This window comes from Orcinus orca, chromosome 8 (assembly GCF_937001465.1).
Source record: "Orcinus orca chromosome 8, mOrcOrc1.1, whole genome shotgun sequence".
NCBI lineage: Eukaryota > Metazoa > Chordata > Mammalia > Artiodactyla > Delphinidae > Orcinus > Orcinus orca.
Window position 1 is genome coordinate 44366950 of NC_064566.1, and position 23094 is coordinate 44390043.

Genomic DNA, 23094 nt, shown 5'->3' on the forward strand with positions numbered 1-23094 from the left:
ATGCGTATCTTTTATTTTCACCTAGACTATCCCAGCTCCGCAAACCCAGCTTGCTGTGTAACAGCATCCTAACGCTTCCCCTCCAGAGGAGGCTGGTCTTTCCTCAGCACCTTGATGCAAGGCAAAAGCTGGCGCTTGTTGGTTTCCATAGCATTCAGAGGGCCTCGGATTGATTATGGAAGCAGAGCCTGTCTCAGTGGAATGCTTGTTTCTCCTGATTTAATGCACCTGTTTCTCTGTTCCTTTCTCTTCCGTGTGGCCGCCTCTCCTCTGGTGTTCAGCTGCAGAACTCTCTGAAGACTGATTTGTGTCTTGATCAGGGTCCAGACACAGAGAATATTCCTATCGTGTACATCTGCCACGGGATGACGCCCCAGGTGAGTGCTCTGAGAGATCCCCATGCATGTGTGTGTCTGGTGTGGGGAAGGAAAAGCTAAACTCTGTCACGGCTACTCTGGGCCCAGAGGCCTTGGGAGCTTTTCATTAGGAAGTATCCTCATGAGCAAAAAAGCGAGTCATACCTGCCATGCCTGGAAGGAGTCTGAAGGAGCAGATGCTGGGTTGCCAGGATCCCCTGGGGTGGGGCACAAGGAAGGCGATACATCTCTAAAGAGGAACACCTGCCTCCGTTGGGGAGACTGTGCGTAAATTACAGCCCTGGCTCTTGCAGCCATGCCTTTCCCTAGCAGGAGGGAACCCAAAGTTCCCCAGGCTCCCTGATGTCTCAGAGTCCCTTCGGAGTGCCACTTCACAGCCTCAGGCTCTGCCCTTTAGTAGATCATAGCTGGGACCAAAATTTATAGCCATGAGATCCTTTCTAGCTGCTCTGACTTTCTGGTGGAGAATAAAGGGAAGCTACCAGGAAAGTAAGTTATCCCTCCAAAATTCTCCATTCATAGCCTAGGCTTCAGATATCTGAAGAGGTTGTTGAGACACTGGCAAGAGAGATGGTTTATTCAACAGAGTACAGTGGGCAATTCTTGACCGAGAGTGCCATAGACTGACCTGTTATGACTTGACATTTTCAGAGTTTACTTACCTTACCTCCAGAAGTGTACAATGATTTTTAAAAGGTATCTTAGTATAGAAGATGCGTATATTCGTGCAATTGCAATTTAGTGCTTAAAAGAGTTGTTACCTGCCTAAACACACAGCTAAAGGAGATTGCGATGTGTGTGTACCCAGTGTACGATGCCGAGACTTCCCAGCAACTGTCCACCGTGATCTCCACCACCTTGTCCTTTTTGTGGGCCAAGCTGCTGTGACATCACTGAGTGCTCAGTCACAGGTCAGCAGATCGCACTGCCTTCACACCACACGGTATAGCAACTCATTCTCCATTATTACAACGGTGTGACATTTTTAATGAGTGACTATTTTTATGTAAACTTTTTATTGACATAGAACATATATACAGAAAATAGACAAATGGTAAGTGTACAGGATTAATGAATTTTCAGGGCAAACACACTCGTGTAACCAGCACCCAGGTCAAGAAAAAACATTATTGCTTGATTTTGAATTTTATGTAAATGGCATCATAGGGTATATGCTTTCTCATGTTGGCATCTTTCTTCCATCATATCTGTAAAGTGCTTTCTTACTGTTACGTGTAGTTGTAATCCGCTCATTTTTGTTACTATGTAGTATTGCATCTTGTGGATATACCATTTTCACTATATAGTCTACTGTTGATGGACAGTTGGACTATTGACAGGTTGGGAGAATTATGAATACTGCTGCTGTGAACATCTTGTCCATGTCTTTTGGTGCACATATGTACTAATTTCTTTTGGATTTATACCTAGGAGTCGAATCACTGAGCCATAGGGTTGACATATGTTCCTTTTCTTTTTATTAGTTATCTATTTTATGCATATTAGTGTATATATGTCAATCCCAATCTCCCAGTTCATCCCACCCCACCCCCCAGCTTTCCACCCTTGGTGTCCATATGTTTGTTCTCTACATCTGTGTCTTTCTGCCTTGCAAACCGGTATATGTTTATTTTCTGTAGACAGTACCTACATTAGTCTGCTAGGGCTGCCATAATAGAATGCCATAGGCTGGGTAGCTTAAACCATAGAAATTTATTTTCTCAGTTATGAGGCTTAAAGTCCAAGATCAAAGTGCCAGCTGAGGGGCTTCCCTGGTGGCGCAGTGGTTGAGAGTCTGCCTGCCGATGCAGGGGACACGGGTTCGTGCCCCGGTCCGGGAAGATCCCACATGCCGCAGAGCGGCTGGGCCCGTGAGCCATGGCCGCTGAGCCTGCGCGTCCGGAGCCTGTGCTCCACAACGGGAGAGGCCACAACAGTGTAGAGGCCCGCGTACCGCAAAAAAAAAAAAAAAAGTGCCACCTTTCTGCTGAGAGCTCTCTTTCTAGCTTGCAGATTGTCGCCTTCACGCTGTGTCCTCACGTGACAGGGGGAGAGTAAGCAAGCTCTCTGGTGTTTCTTTTGTTTTGTTTTTGCCGTACGGGGGCCTCTCAACCACTGCGCCACCAGAGAAGCCCTGGTGTCTCTTCTTAAAGGAACACTAACCCAATTGGATCAGAGCTGTACCCTTATGACCTCATTTAACCTTAACTTGAAGATTTGGGAAATTCTTAGCCTGTTCACTTTGCAAAAAAATGAGAAAGCTTCTTCTGGAGAGAATACCAAGAGTGTGACTGAACAACCATTTGATTAAGAGATCATGGGTGGGATTCATGGACTTAATTAGTCATCTCACAGCAGAAGGCATCAGTAGAGATGGGCTTATACCAGCAGAGACACTGCCAGTTTGAACTAGAGAAAAAGTGGGGCAGAGTGAAGGAACGCTATTGGACTTCTTGGATTCTATAAGATGGGACCACATAGCTATTCAGTTGTGAACATGCACTATTCCTCAAGAAAAGGGAAGAATAGTACTGAAGGTGATGTAGAGATCATCAGGGCTGCCACTCCCACCACAGGCCCAGGGGTAAGGCCATTTCCTCAAAGGATAGGCCTGCTGCTCTGGTTTCAGTGGGCAAGGATGACCCAGTACCGGAGGGGTAGGGCCAAAGCAGCGAGCACCTTGGGTGGGACCACTCCAGAGAGCTGAAGGGGCAGGCGGCCCTGCAGAGACATGAGGGTGATGCTGCCACCCCAGTGGGCCTGGAGGGCAGAGTATCGAGACAAAAGATGATTATTCTTGAGCCTTAAGATCGAGTGGAATTTGCCTTGCTGTGGTTTGGGCTTGCTTGGGGCCCATCGACCCTTTCTTCCTTTCAACTTCTCCCTTTTGGAACACGATCATCTAGCCTATGCCTGTCCCACCATCACATTTTGAAAGCACATAACTTGTCTGATTTCACAGTGTCTTAGCTGGAGAGAAATTTTGCCTCAGGATGAATCACACCTTGTGTCTCACACATATCTGATTTAGATGATATTTAGATGATATTTGGACTTTAGACGAGTTGATGCTGGAATGAGTTAAGACTTTCGGGGCTGGCGGGATGAAATGAAAGTATGTTGAATGAGAGAAGGAAAGGAATTCGGGGGGCCAAGAGCAGAATGCTATTGACTGAAATTGTGTCACCCCAAAACCCACGTGTTGCAGTGCTAATCCTGACTATATTCGGTGTAAGGAAGTAATTAGGTTAAATAAGGCCATTAAGTGGAGCCCTGATTTGAGAGGATTGGTGTCCTTCTAAGAAGAGCCACCAGAGAGCTCCTCATTCCCTGTCTCTCTGTCTCTGCCACATGAGGACACACCAAGGAGGGAGTCGTTTGCAAGCCAGGAAGAGAACTCCCTCACAAGAAACGGAATGCCAGCACCTTGGCCTTGCACTTCCAGACTCCAAAACTGTGTGAAAATAAGCTTCCGTTGTTTAAGCCGCCCAGCCTGCGGCATTTTGTTATGGCGGCCAGAGTCATCTAAAATACTGTCAGTTTTCCAAAGTCGTTGTGTTAATTTTTACTCCCACCAGCCATATATTAGAGTCCTAGTTATTCCCCAGTCTTGCCAGCATTTGGTACTGTCTGTCTTTTTAAACTTCTAGACATTACGGTGGGTGTATAGAGCTATCACATGGTAGTTTTAATTTGCATTTCTCTGATTATAAATGCATCCAGGCACCTGAGTCTTCAGTTGTTCTTGAGTGTGAGTCAAGATGGCCAGGTCAGAGGTAGTTGGGTCTTTGTGTAAATTCCCTCTCTGCTTTGTAATGCCTACGACCAAGAACACAACAGGTAAACTTTCTTTTAACAAATCTGTGTGGAAACGTGCAGGGTTGGTGCTTATCTAGGTCCCTGACCGAGCGTCAGGTGTTTCCTCCGTGGAATGATGGCTGTCTGTTCAAGCCCAGGCTGCCGGTCTGCCAGGTGCAGATGATTCAATACGGGGCCGCCTGTGTTGTCAGGAGTGTGGATTCTGGAGCCAGCTCGCCTGAGGCCAGATGTCAGCTTTGGAACTTTCTAGTTGTGAACCTTCGGGCAGGTTTTTCCATCTGGGCCTATTTTTTTAATCTGTAACTTGTGGATTAATAACGGTATATACCATAACGGTTGTTGAAAGGATGTAATACATTTAAATAGTGCTCAATAAATGTTAGCTATTAGTATTGCTATAATGATAATATTATTATTATCACTGCCCATTGAGCCTTGCTCAGTATAAATACCCTCAAGTTTCTAACTCCAGCCCACATTGGACTGACTTTCCTTGGCCTCACGTGCCATGTGCCGTAGGCTCCTGCTCTGGTCAGAGCCGACGCATAGACTACGAGAGCATTTTGCTACAGCAGCAGAAAATGCAGGGGTGTAGGGGCGAGGGCAGTGAATGGGGCGTCAGGAAGCCTGAGTCCTGGGCCTGGTCTTGCCACACATTTGCAATGTCACCTTAACCCTCTCTGGACCTTTATTTTGTTTTATTCCTTTATTGAGGTGTACTTTCACACTAAAGTACACACATCTTAGGTGTGCAGTTCAATGAGTTTCCACATGTGTAGACGCTGTACAGGCACCACCCAGATCAAACTCATCGCCCCAGTGGGCCTCCTCATTGCGCCTCTTGGTCAATACCTCTACACAGAGGTAATGACAATTCTGATCTCTAGCACCACTGATTAGGTTTGTCTGGGTCTGTATTCTTATCTGCAAGCCAGGAAGTTGGACTGGCCATCTCCAGGCCCAGCTCGGCCAGTTCTGACAATCTGCTTACCTCGAATTCTTTTGTTGTGAAATTCAGTTGGCCTGGGAAGTTGTGAGTTTGTGCTGTGCTTGCCAGGAATTCTGGGAGCTGCCTTCCCTTGAGGCTTTGTAAATCAGCTTCTCGATGTGGAGCTGCAGCAAGCAGACTTGGGTCCCCCTCCCCGTTCCCCACAGAACCCTCGTATAAGTGGGCTGTATAGGGAGCAACCCCAACTGGGCCCAGTTGCCCTCTCCTACCAGGCCTGCAGCCCAGAGGTAAGGAGGCTTGAGACCAGCCTCAAATCACACACACTTCCCAGAACAGAGAGGTGTAGGTACTCTGCCGTGGCAGGAGTTTGTTGAGTATGGCCTTCCCAGTGAGTTGGGAGAGCTGGGGAGAACTGGGTCATCCTGGAGATGGGCTGTGTATCCTTGGCGGGAGTTCATGCATCCACTAGGGGTGGACATGGGTACAGGGGTAAGCGATGGGTGAGGAGGCAGGGCCTCTGGCTCTCAAGGCTTCCCAAAGGCATCCACTAGCCCTTAAGAATTTCATTGGCTCATGGAAGAGACGAGAAAAGGAGGAGCTCAGGGATATCACCTTAGTACAAGGTCAGGGTACGTCTCAGAAGGGGACTGTGGACAGATACAGGCCTCAGGGATACTCTGAATCTCCCAGACTTGGTCCAAATTAAGTGCTCAATATGCATTTCCAGGAACATATTCCCCTCCTACTAACAGCTCTCAGCAAATCTCTTGGTACCATGGCCACAGAGGTCAAGGAGAAGCCAGGGAAGTTCACAGATGGGACTGCCACGTCCAATTATGCAGGTTGTGCACTGTACAACTCCAGAGGAGGGATGTGGTACCTCACATTGTTGTCTGGGGAACAGAGACCTGCCCTAGGTGACAGTCTTTCTGGGCTCTGTTATGAAACCTCACATGTTCCTCCCCGAGCATCACACTTGATAGGAAGAGTAAAAATGTTGAAAGGCAAATGATGAGGTATAGAGTGGTCAAGAACCAGACTACCTGGGTTCACATCCCAGCCCTACCACTTACTAACCCGGTTCCCTGGATAGGTGTCATAACTTCTTTGTGTCAATTTCATAACCTATAAAGTAGAGATTATAGTAGTGTCTACATTTTAGGATTGTTATAAGAATTAAATAAATTGATGCACGTAAAACACTTAGACAACAACCCTGGTACACAGTCATTGCTTACTAAATATTGGATAATTATTACCAGATTGGTAAAGAGATTCAAGACCATGTCCTTATGAATGAGAATTGTTTAGCCTGGAGAGGAGCAGATTTAAGAGAGACATGAAACTTCCAAAATTATAAGGACACAGATTTTTTGACTGAGTGTAAAGGAAACTTTTTCCAGTCATTGGCTCTCGTGGCCTCTCCATCATCAGAGGTGGCACGGTCCAGGGGCATTGTGCAGGGTTCCTATGTCATGTGGATGCTCGAGCTGAGAAATCCCTAAGGGCACCCCCACCCTGAAGTTCTATGACTTTTTAATTCATTACCTTTTTAAATTTTTCTTTAACGAATGAGAGTCCATAATTTGCCAGATACTGCCCTTGGCCTTGCGAGACAGTGATGAGCCATATGGAAGTCGCTGCCCTCACGAAGCTGCCATTCTAGTGCTGGAAACAGACTTTTCTATATTATTTCATCCTCAGTCTTCAACCCAGCCAGGGCTTGAACTCTTTTCTTTCTTGGGAATTATGTATATGGCCACAGTTGAGCTGCATGCCTTGGATTTCAGCCAGGCAAGAATGGTGAAGGAGGAAGAGGACAAGAAAGCAGGACTGCGACCTGGTCAAGTTCACCTTGCCGACTTTGAGGATGAACTTCCCTTCGTTGCTTCCTTCATCCAAATTTCTAAGGTTTTTTCATTTGGGGTTTTAAAACCAGAGAGAACCTGTATCAGCCAGGTAATAATCATTCCCCAAACCTCACTGGCATTAACCAAACAAGTTAATTTTGTCAATTCAAAAAAGTAAAACATTTTACATTAAACATTAAACAAATTAAAATGAACAAGGGATAAAAACGTATTTAACTCATTAATAAGGGAAACAGTAAGCAGGTACTGAAAGTATTTGAGGAACTCAGTATCTGTAAGCATTTTCTAAAAAAGAGTGTTAGAATAAGATTATAGATTAGATACAAAAGTAGTTAATGTCCTACAGGGAAATAAAATCATAGCCTTTAATGTGATCTTTTCTACCCAGACAGGAATCTAGAAGTTAACGTTTAACTTCATAGTGTCTGGGTACTAATCAAAAGGTAAATAACAAAGTCAAACACAGGTATATTCTCTTGGAAAATTACATACTCTTGGGTGGGCTTGTTAGACGATGCTCCAGTTATGATATTTAAAGGATAGGTAACCTCCCGTCCTTTTTTGCCTTATTTCCAGGTTTTAGATAGTTCTCTTAGTCTTTTCACAAAGTTGGCTAAAGGTGGGGTGACTCTCCAGGCCCTTAGTGACTTGGGTACCCTTGTGGATTCACAGTCGAAGCACATGGACTTTCCCCCCAATTATTTCCTAGAGCAGCCGTAACAAAGGAGTGCAGACTGGATGGCTTAGAGAACAGAAATTTATCATCTCACAGTTCTGAAGGCTAGAAGTCCAAGACCAAGATGCCGGCAGGGCCATGCTCTCTCCAAAGGCGCTAGGAAAGGATCAATCCCAGGCCTCTCTCCTTAGCTTCTGGTAGTTCCTTGGCTGGGGGCAGCATAACTCCATCATCACATGGTGTTCTCCCCGTGTGCTTGTCTGTGTCCAAATTCCCCCTTTTTATGAGGATGCCAGTCATATTGGATTAGAGGCTACCGCTCCAGAATGACCTCATCCTAACTTAAATAATTACATCTGCAGTGTAATTGTTTATTACACTTATTTCCAAATAAGGTCACATTCTGAGGTACTAGATGTTAGGACTTCAACATACGAATTTTTGAGGTACACAATTCAACCCCCAACACCCTCAAAGAGGAAAAGTGTGACTAGAAACCTGACTTCCGTGCCTCAGACGAAAAGTGCCTCACATCACTTCCTGTCACATTCGATTCACCAGAGCTATCACGTGGCCCTGCCTCACTAGAAGTTAGAGTTTTCTGGGTGCCCAGGAAGCCTTGTCTCTGCCACACAAAGTTAGGTATTTTCTAAATCACTTCCTCCTCTGACAAATAAGAAAACAAGAAAATGGCAACTGGGGATGGGAACTACTTGCCTGGGGTCACAGCACAATCTACTGGCCAAGACAGGTCTAGGAAGGATGCCTGTATTTTGTGTTCCATTTTCTCCTCCAGTTTCATTCATTCATTCATCAAACACATGCTAGGTTGTCTTTCAGGAAGTCCTCATATTTTGAAAACTTTCATTTCCCTTGAAGAACAAATTTGGTCTAGTGATAGAGTGGCATTGTAGAGTAACTTATAGTGCGGCCCAAAGACATCAGAGACCCAAAGGCAGCTTGGACGAGGAAGAGGGGTGGGGTTCACCTGTTTCAACCCTTTGAGAGATTCTGCTTAAACGTTGTTTAAAAAGTTCACTCTGATAGCGTTGTGATATTCCCGGGTCTTGGAGAAGGCCTTGGGTGGGAGAAAGCCTAGTGTAACTAATCAAATTAGTGAGGTGAAGTTGCTGCTAAGCATGCTAATTGGTTAATGAGTAAATGTAACCATTTTATTTAAATTAGCAGCAAATTTCAAGCAATCCTCAAAATAACTGAGAATATTAGCCCTAATTAGTGTAACAGCCTGGAAAATTTCTTCTGCTGGGAAAAGTGCAACAATGGGGTCTCCCCACAGGCTCTGTTTATTCAGTCGATCACTCATTCACTCACTCATTCCTTCATTTGCTCATTTCAACAAACATGCATTGAGTATTATGTTAGGCCAAGAACTGTGAGAGGCAGAGGCAGCTTTACCCAGGTCCCTGACCTGGAAGAGCCCCGATCTAGAGAGGGAGTTGGACACTTAGAAATTACCGTTTATACGGTGCAACCTACGGCCCCAAGCCACTTTCTCATTAGGCCATCAGAGGAGAAACGGGACAAGAAAAGGTCTGAAGACCTCTCCCATTCTTTCTGCCTGAATCTTCTAGACTGTAAAAGACACAGGGGGGAAAAAGTGCTTTTTCCACAGGAAGGTAAATTTTTGGCTGTAGAAGAAGGAAGATGAAAGGAACTTAAATTCTTTCTAAAGTTTTTGAAATACTGAAGCTGCCACGTTTATGCTTCAGGAAGTGCTTTTTGACTCAAGGTATAAACATTAGAATTGAGTTGAAAGAAGTCTTCTATTTACCCCGGAGATGAATTCCCTGTTAGATCAGGTAATGTGTTTAAGAGAAGTGTGGAATTGTAGATGGAATCTGTTGCCTCTGCTTTTTGGAATTTCTAGAATTTCTTCATTTTTTTCTCACTTGGCTCTCCATGCATATCCACACACATGCAGAGAGAGAGAGAGAGAGAGAGAGAGAAATGAGTGGGAAAACTAGCTTATTTCTCTGTCTGCTAATCACTGTCTAGAAACTGCCATTCCCACGTGGGGTCATGATAAAGCCATCACTCCTGGCCTGGTCGGCAATGCTCCCAAGGCCAGTGCATGCGGCATCAGAGGCCCTTCCTGAACTGTGCTTGCACCCCCAGAGCTTTCGAGTAACATCTGAGAGACAGTTGAAAAGTTTTACTTTGTGGGACGAGAATTTAACTCGCCAGCCACTTCTCTGCGACCTTTGGCAGACTTCTTCACTTCTCTGCGATTTATACCTATAAATAAATGAGAATGCCAGGCACCAAGTGGTTGTGAGGTTTTGAAAAACTTCCCTGAGTTTGTTTCTCGGCTTCTCGTGTGTGGTTTTATGGCCCAGGCATCAGCTGAGGACTGTTAGTGCAGGGCCCCGACTGGATTACGGTCCTGGGGGAGCCTTACCCTGTCCTGAAACTCTGGCTGGCCACCTCCAGCTCTGCATTATTCCGGGACTAATCCAAATAGGATTATTTGGATCTCATTTTCTTAGTACATCCTCTGCATTTAATATTTTATTTTATATTTCTTAGAGCTTCCGAATGCTAATTTGGTCATATTTTTTTGTAATTCTATAAATTGTTAACTCTTCCACTAAAGTAGAGATTGACTATGGTAAGATACAGAGCAAAATAGTCCCTTGTCTCTGACCCAAGAATCTTGCGTTTTCTACCAGCATCTGTTAGGTTAGCTTGTTAGTAGGGTGAAGTCTCAGATCCTTCACAATTCTTTATTTTAAATTGAAGTATAGTTGCTGTGCAATATTATATGTTACAGGTGTACAATATAGCGATTCACATTTTTAAAGGTTATACTTCATTTATAGTTATTATAAAATATTCATTATATTCCCCATGTTGTACAATATATCCCTGTAGCTTATTTTATGCCTAATAGTTTATACTTCTTAATCCCCTACCCCTCTATTGCCCCTTCTCCCATCCCTCTCCCCACTAGTAACCACTAGCATGTTCTTTATATCTGTGCGTCTGTTTCTTTACGTTATATTCACTAGTTTGTATTATTTTTTAGATTCCACATATAAGTGATATCACACAGTATTTGTCTTTGTCTGACTTAGCATAATACCCTGCAGGTCCATCCATGTTGCTGCAAATGGCAAAATTTCATTCTTTTTTATGGTTGAGTAATATTCCAGTGTGTGTGTGTGTGTGTATAATGTATGTGTATAAAATATATGTATTATATACATATGTATGTGTGTGTGTATATATATATATATACTGCATCTTCTTTATCCATTCACCTGTTGATGGGCACGTACATTGCTTCCATAGCTTGGCAATTGTAATTAGTGCTGTTATGAACATTGTGGTGTGTTCTATCTTTTCCAATTAGTGTTTTTACTTTTACTTTGTTTGATAAATACCCAGAAGTGGAATTGCTGGGTCGCATGGTGGGTCTCTATTTATTAGCCTCTGAGCTGTAGCCTCGCACGTTTCCAGGGGCCCCATTCCTGTGGGACACAGAGTAAGTGGGGCCTCTGGGGTGAGGCAGCGTCTGGCCCTGGGACGCCCTGCTTCTAGCACGTCCTCTGGACAGCCGTCCCTCAGCTCCTCCCCTCGGCCCTCTCACTTCTGCAGTGTAGGCTGCTTGTTTGAGGGGGTAGCTTGTGCTCCAGAGGGCCCAGGGCAGTGACTGATGCCCTCACAACCTTGGGGGCAGGGGAGGCTGGGATCTAGGCCCAGTTCTGCCCATAGCACATGTGCGATTGCGGCCAGTGACGCAGTCTTTCCAACGCCAGTTATAATCCATGAATTGGGGCTTCACTGAATAATTATGAGGGCTCTGTTGGCCCATATGTGACAACACCTAGCCCAGTGCCTAGAACATGATGTTCGGTGTGATTATGTCACGCTCGAGGGCAGCCTCCCACCGCTCACCTGCCATTCTTGGAGAGCTTCGCCTCTCAGGCCTCGGGCCTCGGGGATAGGTCACTGAGCCAGCATCTAAGGAGCTGAATTTGGAGCCCGACTTGGCTTTGTGGCCTCTTACAGGTCACTTCACCTCCCTGAGCCTCAGCTTCCTGATCAGGAAAGCGGGGGTGGGTGCTGAGATTTCAATCAAGTAACCAACTCCCATGTGCCTGGCACCAAGCCTGGCACGGAATGGGGCTCAGTAACGTTGGCTTCTTATTCTAATTAGGGCAATCTCTCAACAGTTTTGGGGAGCTCGCTAGGCTGCCTAAGATAATGCTAACGACAGCTTACATTTATTGTTTACTGTTTCTAGGCATTTTTCTAAATGCTTTGTGTGTATAATCTCGGTGAAAACCCTCAAGAGCCCTGGGAAGTAGGTACTGCTATTACCCCATTTGTACAGGGGAGAAACTGGTCACATAATGACCAAGAGGTAGCACCTGGCTGGAAACCCTGGTTGCCTAACTGGGAACCCACACTCCAAGCCGTGGACAGGACTGCCTCCCTGGTTTCATTAGATGTGTGGCCTCCACTCTCAGGAAGTTCTCTGGACAGAGACAGGACAATAAGCCCCTGCTGTGTGGTGTGATGAAGGCTTGGCACCGAAGAGATGTTCAGGGCACACTTGCTGGATGAATAAAGGCTGCAGTGAGAATACAGGGAGGGAGTAGCCGATCTAGCCAACCACCAGGCATGTTCTTCTTCTTGGGTTCTAAAGGAAAACCGAGTTTAATTTGCAGTTTCCTCCCTGAGAGGACTTACGGCAGGGTCCAGAGACTGGGCTGAAGGAGAATTGAAAATACTACCCAGTCAACTCTGTCCTTCCCCCCACCATGGGCCAGGCCACGGAACACAGGCGAGTCAGCTCTCTGGACTCACGAGGGCTCTCTGCGCGTGCCCTTGCCTGTGGAGCTCCTGCTTTGCCCTGAGGAACTGGGACGACCATCTCCCCGTAGGATGCGGACCCCGAGGATGCTCCAGCTGTACTGTGCCAGTTTATATAAGGGACTCGAGCATCCGTGGATTTTGGTATCCGCGGGGGTCCTGGAATCAATTCCCCACAGATCCTGAGGGATAGTTGTCTGTATAAATGTAACTGTCATCACAGTTGATGGATATATACGTGAATTGGTGTACTTGTTAGTGGCCTCTCTCCACCACTACATCGTAAGCTCCTTGAGGGCAGGCACTTTGCTCTGTTCTCCAGTGTATCCCTGGTGCCTAGCACACTGCCTAGCACAGAGTAGGGTTCAGTGCACCTCTGATTAGCAAATGGATCTGTTCATAAAGTTGTTCATAAAGACTTTTTAATGAATGAAGGTAGTCTTCATAACACGACCTCCTAGCAGCCTGCCCAGACACACTGGCTTTGCCACTTACCAGCCTTAACCCAGAAGCCTGACCCTTCATCTGTAAGCTGGAGTTAAACTCACCTATCTGATAGACTCTATCAGATAGAGGTTTTGTGAGGGTTAAATGGAGAAATATATAGGATGCTCGGCACTAGGCATGGCACACAGTAAGTCCTCAATTAATACATCATCATTGCTGTTACCTTTATTGGTAGTATGAGCTATTATCAGTCAGGATAGGCTCTGGCAGGATCTGTACTTCCTTTAGACCTAGTATCTTTTCATGGAGACCCAGGGATGGGAGCTTGAGAGATGTGCCCTCCCCCACTGGGATGGAAGCCAGATCCTTGTCACTCTTCTCGATGAGGGCCAGTTGCTATGGGTACAGGTTGGACAGGAGCGGGGGCTTCTCCTGCCACCAACACTTGTTGACACACAGAGCGGGCCTGCCTTTCCGTTTGACCCCAGCCCCATGCAAGAGAGACTCTCAGACCCTAAGGGTTGTCCTACTGGCAGGGCTGTACTAACACCCTCCCCGCCGCCCCCGGAGCTTTCTGTAACTCACTCCCCGACTCAAGCTGGTTTTGCACAGCTGCATCCAGGAGAGCCCGGGATAAGAACAGCAAGCCAATGACAGAATGTAAGTCACAAGCATTTCATCTCAGGAGAGAGACTGCTCCCTTTCTTTCATCCATTTGGAGCAGGAAGTGGGGAGGTTTCCCCAGAGTCTATACCAGTGCTCTGCAGCCCTTTGCACAAAGCACCGGCCATTAGGAAGTGGGCTGCTCCTTGCTGCGTTTCTAAGTAGGGTGTCAGTGGCATTTTGGGTAGGGCAGTTCTTCGTTCTGTGGGACTGTCCTACTCAGTGCAGGATGTTTAGCATCCCTGGATCCTGACCACCATCAACGTTGATGTGGAGCCAGAACATCCCCCGCTCATTTCCAAAGGTCCCCCGGAGGAGGTGTTACCAGCCCTAGCTAAGAGTGTGACGAAGAAGGAGTATAAGGAATAGGCTTGCGGGCTTCCCTGGTGGCGCAGTGGTTGAGAGTCCGCCTGCCGGTGCAGGGGACGCGGGTTCGTGCCCCGGTCCAGGAGGATCCCACATGCCGCGGAGCGGCTGGGCCCGTGAGCCATGGCCGCTGAGCCTGCGCGTCCGGAGCCTGTGCTCCGCAGCGGGAGAGGCCACAACAGTGAGAGGCCCACGTACCGCAAAAAAAAAAAAGAAATAGGCTTGGGACTTCCCTGGTGGCACAGTGGTTAAGAATCTGCCTGCCAATGCAGGGGACACTGGGATGGGCCCTGGGGTTGGAGAGGAACTTCTGCCTCGAGGCTCAAGGGCAGGATGGAGGGAGGTTCAGGAGGAACACGTTTGCAGCTGTCTTGCAAGTAAAGCAGGGGGGATCTGGATGCATTAGAGAGTAGAGGAGATTTAGGAACCCTGCTCAGGGGAAGTGGTGGTTGTTTTTTTTTTTGCGGTACACGGGCCTCTCACTGTTGTGGCCAATCCCGTTGCAGAGCACAGGCTCCGGATGCGCAGGCCCAGCCGCTCCGCGGCATGTGGAATCTTCCCGAACCGGGGCACAAACCCGCGTCCCCTGCATCGGCAGGCGGACTCTCAGCCACTGCGCCAGCAGGGAAGCAGGGGACAGGGGTTCAAGCCCTGGTCCAGGAAGATCCTACATGCCGTGGAGCAACTAATCCCGTCGTGTGCCACAACTACTGAGCCTGCGCTCTAGAGCCCACAAGCCACAACTACTGAGCCTGTGCTCTAGAGCCCACGAGCCACAACTACTGAAGTCTGTGCGCCTAGAGCCCCGTGCTCCACAACAAGAGAGGCCACTGCAGTGAGAATCCCGTGCACCGCAACGAAGAGTAGCACCTGCTCACCACAACTAGAGAAAACCCGCGTGTAGCAACAAAGGCCCAATGCAGCCAAAAATAAATAAATAAATTTATTTTTTTAAAAAAAAGAAAGAAAATATCTTAAAAAAAGAAAGAAAGAAATAGGCTTGGGGATTTGGGAATGGCTGGTGGCACTGAGTGGGGATGTCTGGATTGTGTTTATATCAGGGAAGCTTAAGGATATGCTTGTCTATTTCAAGAAAGTGCCTAAGTAGATGTGTTCAGAATATATCATGGGCCGAAATGGATTCTTACATTTGATTTTCCCGACTAACTCCATTGTCACTACACTGCCTTTGTCCCAGCTGCTTTTCCTGAAATCTATTCATTGCTGCACGTTAGTCCTGCCAGCGTCGAGTTTTAGTGGAATCCTTGAGGTTAGCACTGTGTTAATATACTGGGAATTTCAGCAGAGCTGTGCTGTCTAAATCAATCACCAAAACAGCTTTTTTTCTTGCTCAAAAATACACTACGAAATGCAGGAACATGTGTGGGAGTGGAGGTTGACTTGGGTGAAGGACACACGTAAAAGGAAAATTTCATAACTTTTTTTTCTGCAGGAAAAAGGTCTTAATTCTTGTAGAACTGGGCTACAGAACACATTTATGTCTCTGCCGTATCTTTAGCTCCTCAGAACATCCTGGGCTACTCAGAAGTCACTCAGTAATGTTTGCCTGGGGCATTATAGGTACTTAACAAATACGTGTTGGATACAGGAATGACTAAATTCATGGAAAATTTAAGCCTTTTAAGTGATAACCGTGGTATGGACTGATCAGTATTTACCTTCTCAATCCCCCTGGGGGTTTCTAGGTGTCAAGGTTCGCCACGGGAGTGTAGACTTCTCTTCCCCAGAGTTTGCTCTGAAGGGAGGGAGAGAAAGGGGCTGCCTATTAGAAGTGGGTGGGGTTGAGATAAGATAGGTGTGTATTAAGATTTGCTTCTTAAGGAAAGCAATAAGGGAGCATGTTTTGAGATTGATGGAAAGAAGTCTATAGAGAACAATCTCTGATAGATGGGGAGGGAATGAAGCAACATTCTCAGGGTGGGGACAGGGCAAGATGGGAGAGGATGGGGTCCAAGGCCATTGGGGTGGGCCCTGGGGTTGGAGAGGAACTTCTGCCTCTGAGGCTCAAGGGCAGGATGGAGGAAGGTTCAGGAGGAACAAGTTTGCAGCTGTCTTGCAAGTAAAGCAGGGGGGATCTGGATGCATTAGAGAGTAGAGGAGATTTAGGAACCCTGCTCAGGGGAAGTGGTTCAGAGGCTGGGCAGGCACTGGAAGAAGGTATACCAGGTAATGCTGCGGGGCACCCTTGACGTTGAAAGCCAGGAGCTTGTGATGGGTCTAACTTGCCCACTTCTGTGATTTTTTTTGGAGTTACAGAAAGCTCCACCTCCAGGGAACGGGTGTGGAGAAGGTGTATGAGGCTGCAGAGGTGGGGTTTACAGGGTGTCGAAGGCAAAAAGGATGAGGAATTAAAGACTTGAAGGTGCTGGCCACGGGTTGACGGCAGGAATGTGAATATAGCCTTTCTAGGGATCTGGAGAGGCCAGGAGGGAGAGGAAGGCAGAAAAGGTTATTATTCCGAAGGTCTCAGTTAGCTTGGTGAGCAGGCATTTGGGAAGTAAGAGAGGGTGTAATCAAGATTGAGATTTCAGGGGTATAGCAGTTCGGGCACTGAGAGCTGGGGTCTGGATGTGAATGGCCCTCCCTGGAATTGAGGCCATGGCGCAGGTTGGGTCATTCGTTGATTGGGACTCTGAAGTCTTGCTGGTGGGATGTAGAGGAAGCTGTGAGCCTGATGCCGAAGACCTTGGCGGATGCAGTGGGCTACCTGGTGAGAACAAAGTTGGCAGAGCGTGGTGGTGTCTAACGTCTGTGCTTAAAGAGGAGATGCTTTTATACCAGAATGTAGGAGCTGAGTGTGGAAGGAGTGCTACAGGGAGAAGAGAGGGTCAGCTCCATCTCATGTCCCTGGTGAGAGAATCAGCACGTTCAAAAGCACACAAGAGTGGCGGTACCCTCCAGGAAGAGCTATTTTGGAAGGGACAATGTGGGACTGCATCCTGCAGGCCTGTAAGCCTTGTAGTTGCCCAGCCTCGAGACCAAAGAAAAAGCCCAGAGACAGCAACAGAGACATCAGTGGTTCATTGGGCTGGGGGATCTTACGCAAAGCGTCCTGGAGCAACACCCCAGGGTGTGTAGCAAAGGGTGGACAGGACATGGCAGCAGTCTTTGCTACTCAGAGGAGAAGGAGGCTACCATTTATAGGGCAAATTGATGTCAGGTACGCTCATCAGTTCCAGGGGTTAATTAAGCCCTATAATTAAGAGGATTGGATAGTCATGTGAGTGAAGCAGGGACTGGTCGAGCAGGGGGATGTACAGAGAGCAGGAGAACAGCCATCTTTAAGGACCTAACCATACACACAGGCAAAGGCCCCGTCTTTGAAAGACACTGGGATTTTGATAGGTGTTTTCAGAAGACTCAAGGTGAGGCTTAGGAGGGAGGCAAACAAGGGAAGATTAACCAGGAAAAGAAGCACAGAGCATATCAGGGGGTGAGAGGGGGTGAGAAAGCCCCATACAGACAACACAGATTAAACCTTAGGTCCCCATGGGAACTGGGAGGGTGGGAGGAAAGGGATGGCAGAATCAAACTGGGGGAACCACCTCCCCTTTACTGCAGCCACTGCAGTCACCCTCGGTCCCCAGCTTCTGCGCTCAGGACAAAGCACCCCCTCCCAAAGCTCTCTCCATCCCCACGGCAACAGAGCTCTGTCCGCATCACGTCACACGGCTTTCAGTCCAGGATCAGCAGGGCTCCATGGAGCCTCTGCTCTGCCACAGAAAAGGGGTCAGAGTTCCAGCTGCCAAGGGGAAAAGAGGGCCAGGTCTTGGAGACCTTGAGAGGTCAGGGAAGCCTTCCTGGAGGAGGAGCTGTGCCTGGACCTTAAAGAAAGAGTAGGATGGTGGAGCAAAAGCAGAGCAGGAAGGGGGCTTCAGGAGTGGGGCACAGGTGGAAAGGGATGGAATCGAACCTTCCTTTCTTCCTTTAGTAAAGAGCAGGGTATCATAGTGGTTGAGAGCTGGGCTTTAGAGCCAGGTGACCCGAGTTCAGCTCCCAGCTCTGCCACTTGCTGTCTGTTCATTTACCTCTAATTCTGTTTCCTCACCTAAAAATGGAGATGATAATACACCCACTTATGCCGGGTTATTTTGAGGATGAAATAAGTGTGTTTGTAAAACAGCCTCCCTGACACACCTGTGAAATGAGCTATCTGGATCAGTACACTTTTGCCACATAGCAAACCACCCCAAGATTTAGTGGCTTAAGACACATCCATTTATTTAGCTCAAGATTCTGAGGGTCGATAATTTGGGCTGGAATGTGCTGGCCCTGTCTTCTGCTGGTCTCAGCTGGGCTCAGTCAGGCAACTGTGGCCAACTGCTGGTCAGCTAGTTGAGTCCCATTCTGGAGGTGAGCTGACTGTCAGCTGAAGTGAGGGAGCTTCTGGGCCATGTGTGGGTCATCATCCCAGCTGCTTCACATGATGGTGGTGACAGGGGTTTCTAAGAGCAGCAAGAAAGGGCAAGCGCAACCGCATGAGTGTTTCTCGGGTCTCTGCTTGCATCACGTTTGCTATGGAAATGTTGTCAGGGGTCAAAGAAGTTACACGGCCAAACGCAAACTCACGGGGCAGAGAAGTAGACTCCATCTTTGAAAGGAGGAGTGACGAGGTCACATTGCAAAGTGGTTCATGTGCAAGGATGGGGAAAATCTGTAACTATTTTTATTATATATCACAATGCCCTATTGTGTTCACTTTGTATTATTTCATTAATTCACTCATTCATTTGTTCACTCATTCATGTAAAAATAATTACTGAGTACCTATCTTGTGGGATGGCAAGAAAAGGAATCCCCAAAAGAATGGCCTCAGTTTCCTAGTCATAGTGCAATCCATCTGGCATTGCTGTCTGAGGTCTGTGACATCCAGTAAAGACATGAGCTGGACCTTTTTCCCCAGTAAATCAGGTTATACTCTTTCCAGAGAAGAGGGAGATGAAGTGGGGGATGGTGTTAGAGCAGGTGAAATAGAAAGATTTATATTTGCAAATTAAAATGAGATACCAGTATTTCATCCCCAGGAAGTCCATTTTTCTGGGCTAACTTCTCCCTGCTGGAGCTTAACCCACACGTTTTATTACTGTGATCTTTCCTCCATCTTCCAGGTCACTGAGGTTGCTGGTGACTCCAGATCTCTATTGACCGCAGGTTAAAAACTGTTACACACACACACACACACACACACACACACACACACACTCCCCTGGGAACATTCTAAGATTTTTCTCAATTCAGTGCAGGATAACAGCTGTGGTATGCCAGCAAGGGACTAAGCCCCTCATTGCTCATGGGGGCCAGGTAAGAATTAGACTGTGTCCTGGGGGGAAAATACTGAGAATCTTATCCTGGAGAGAGAATCCTATTCTATCCAAAATATTAGTCTACAAGGCTACATGGAGGGTGTTGTCCAAGGTACTGGTCTAAAACTAAGCAGAGAGAAGCTTAGAGAACACTTAGAGTGAGGAATATGAAACAGGCACCAGGGAGGGAGCCTGGATGGATGTCTGAGCTGGAGCTCAGTGTCCCTGGAATAGTTTAGTAACACATTCATTTAATCAACTAATATGTTTTTGAGTATATGTTTCATACCAAGCACTGAGTTGGATAACAGAGACAATAGTTAGCAAGACAAGCACGGTCCCAGCCCTCAGGGATCTTGGAATCTGATGGGGAGAGACTGATGTTACAAGAGCATGACTAACGGCTAACCAGACAGTCCCCCATCAACCCTATGCTGTGGGTACCATTATTATCTCTTGCTTTTACAGATGAATAAATTGAAAGAAAGAATGGCCAAGTAAATCGTCTACAGTCACACAGCTGATGAATGATGAGACTGGGGACGTAAATCCAGAGTCCGTCTTTCTTGAATCATTCTCCTTCCCCTGCCCCACTAGATCGAGTCCTCCTGGTATATCTTTTGCAAGCCCCTTTTACTTGTCTTTAAGCGCACGCATCACATTTTGTGATTCTATTTGTGTGTGATTGTTTGGTGAGGGACCATAGCAAAATAGGTGTGTCAGCCAGTTCAAGCCTTGTTATGCTCTAGTAACAGGTGACCTCGAAATCTGAGTGGCTTACAGTAACAAACATTTCTTGGTCTCGCTACATATCCAAGTCTTTCTTGACCTTATCTTCCTTTGGCAGTGCTTGTCAAAAAACAGCCAGCGGTAACAAAGGCGTGCTCTTCATCGAAAGCACAAGCTCATTTGCCATGTTTTGTCTACCAACTTATTGCAGGTAACAGCTTTGCCAAATATTTCTTCGCTGCATGAAAGAGATCACCATCTTTCCAGCCTCCAGGGATGGTTCCTCACCACCCACTTTCTGGCCCCAAAGTCAATGTCTCACGTTCTAGGGTTTGGCACACACCCGCTCATCTAGAATCGATTTCTTTATCATTCAGCTTAGGCTGATGATGCGCAAATCTCAGGGGCTTAAACCAAGGACTGCTTATTTCTTGTTCGTGCCACGTGGTCATTACAGTTCGGCTGCAGCTCTGTGTCACTTCACCTTTTCTGGGACCAAAGGAGAAGCTCCCCTCTGGGACGCTACCGGTCCGATGGCAGAGAGCAAAGAGAGACATGGCAGATGTCACGATTGCTCTTAAAGCTTCTGATTGGAAATGACGCGCGTCTCTCCTACTATGTTCCATTGGTTAAGGACACATGGCCAGGTCTGACACTAATGATGCAGGGATGTGTCAGAGCTCAGTCTGGAGGGAAGCACAGGAGTGGCCTCACGGGACAGGGCAGTGAATCAATCTGTTAGGAGCGTTAAGGAGCGTGCATTGACCGTCGCAGGCAGATGCAGAGTTGGCAGATGTTGTATTTTGCAAAGAGGAATGTCAGGGCACATTTTCCTAGGTGCACGTGACGCGCTCCATCTTAGCCGTTCGTCAGTGAGTAGACGGAGGTGGTGGTAGCTGAGCAGTCACAGCTATAAAGAGTTTTGAGCAGCGCATACGTGGGACCAGCAGTCAAATAGCAGGTGTGTGAGCTTTCTTGAAGATGGAGAATGTGCAGATGAATAAGAGAACTGTGTTTGTACTTGGACAATTGGACTTGATGGGAAGGAGTAACAACCGTCAACAACAACTAAAATAAATACAGGTAGTTTAAGCTAAAAACAAAGGGTTGGTGCTATTAGAGCAACCCTGGGGTGATTCATTTATAGACTTGAAGGGAGGGTTGCCTGGGGAAAGGCAGGAGCAGGGCAGCTCTCAGCAGTGCAGGTTCACAGATCTTCTCTAGAGAGTTGCCCTAAATGTGTCTTAGCTATAGTACTGCCAATCTCTGTGTCTCTCCGTTTCATGTTTTAAATTCCTGGGAGGAGGGAGCCTTCTCGGCCCCTTAACAGCCCTGTTCTCGCCAATGGGCAGGTGGTAGAGTCACAGAATACAGACTATTCTCAGAGGAGACGGTCATTGTTAGGCATTGCAGGCTCCGTCCTGCCTCTTCACAGCTGCCAGCCCCAGTCCCTGGCTCTGCCCCCTCCCACCTTGTTCTGATAGCAGCACACATCCCATGCGCATCCTTCCTCTCCGTGACAAGCCCAGGTCTGCCGCCTCCGGGGCCTAACCCACCACACTGGCCGTCTCTATTAATGGGGCCTCCTCTGTGCCCCGGCCCTCGGCAGCCTGTCTCTGCCTGAAGTGGCCTTCATCTGCAGCCTCCATCCATGTCAGAGGGCTCTGCTGGAGAGAGCTCCCCAGGCAGGCATCTGTGTCAGGTGTGGGGTGCAGGTTGAGAGCAGGGGGAATGAGGGAGGAACGGCAGCAGGAGAACCTGGATGCGAGGCTAAGGTCCAGGCCGGGGTGGTTGACAAGCACTGCTCCCTCAAGACAGACATCAGAGGCTGCAGAAAATGAGGGGTCAGCCAGCAACCCCAGTCCAGGGCACCTGTTCACTGTCTTATCCTGGACCGATGCTGACCTTACTTCCCCATAACTTGAGCTCCCTCTGCAGCTCTCAACTTCTCCACTTATACCCACATGATTGATAATGTTCAGATACTCAGCCCACTCCCAGGGACTTACTAGGGCTGTGTGAACCTCCAGGCTCACTAGCTTCTCACCCCCTGAAGAAAGAATACTGGCATGCAAACGAGTGAGATATTTCCTTATCTTGTAAAAAAAAAAAGTCAGACATTCACAAACTTCAGTACTTTATTATTAAAACAGATGACTTGCTTTATTATAAGAAAGAATAAACCTTATACACACATGATATCTACATTCACCCTGTGCCTAAGGACCGCTGGGCTATGTGACTCCATGATCTTTTTGCCTCATCCCCTTTGGTAATCTGGAAAGTTCTCCTGTATCTTCCGTATTAGCCAAGACTCTTGGTTGCAAGTGACAGAAACGCAACTCAATCCAACTTAAATGCAAAAGAAATTTTATCATCTCATGTAACTGACAAATTCATGTCTGTTCTGGCTTCAGGCAGGGCTGGATCCAGGGGCTTCAATGACACTTTCGTTACTCTCTCTCTGTCTCTCTCTCACACACACACACACACACACACACACACACACACACACACTCACCACCATTTGACTCTGGTTCCTTTTATGTGTAAACTTTGTCTCTCCTATACTAACAGGGGAAGGGGCTTCTGTGATTTACCTCAGGAAAAAAGGCAGCAGGTAACTCTGGACTTAGACCCTACAAATCCAGGGGGGACTTTTATTGGCCCAGACTGGGTCATATGCCTGTCCTGAAACCAACCCTGGGCCAAGGCAATGGGTTACTCTGATTGGCCAGCCTGTGATTCAGGCCTACCCCCCTGACCAGGGTGAGGCAAGGTGCTGTTACAAGAAAGCAGATAAAACTCTCAGCATCGAGAGTCCTGCAGCCATCTTTTCTAGTTCGTCTCTGGTTTCTCACTGGTTTCCATGCAGAAGCCCAGGGTGACCCCTGTCACCTGGCTCTCTCCTGAAGCTGAGGGGCTCACAAGGACACACTGGGCCCAGGAGATACCAGCAAACACAGGAAGAGCAAAGAGCGCAAGGTGGGGGATTAGAATCGCCGACGGGGCTGGCTGGGCTGCACACAGCCCC

At 47.4% G+C, this 23094-nt stretch overlaps 1 protein-coding gene across 4 annotated transcripts in view; it reads left to right on the top strand.

Moving 5' to 3' along the window:
• Positions 1–23094, top strand: part of GALNT18 (polypeptide N-acetylgalactosaminyltransferase 18) — a 354448-nt gene that overhangs the window by 291116 nt on the left and 40238 nt on the right. For all 4 annotated transcript variants that reach the window (XM_049713591.1, XM_033404508.2, XM_004279183.3 and 1 more), the window contains one exon: positions 282–377. In XM_049713591.1, coding sequence (XP_049569548.1) covers positions 282–377 — 96 coding nt within the window. The remainder of the gene's footprint in view (positions 1–281; positions 378–23094) is intronic.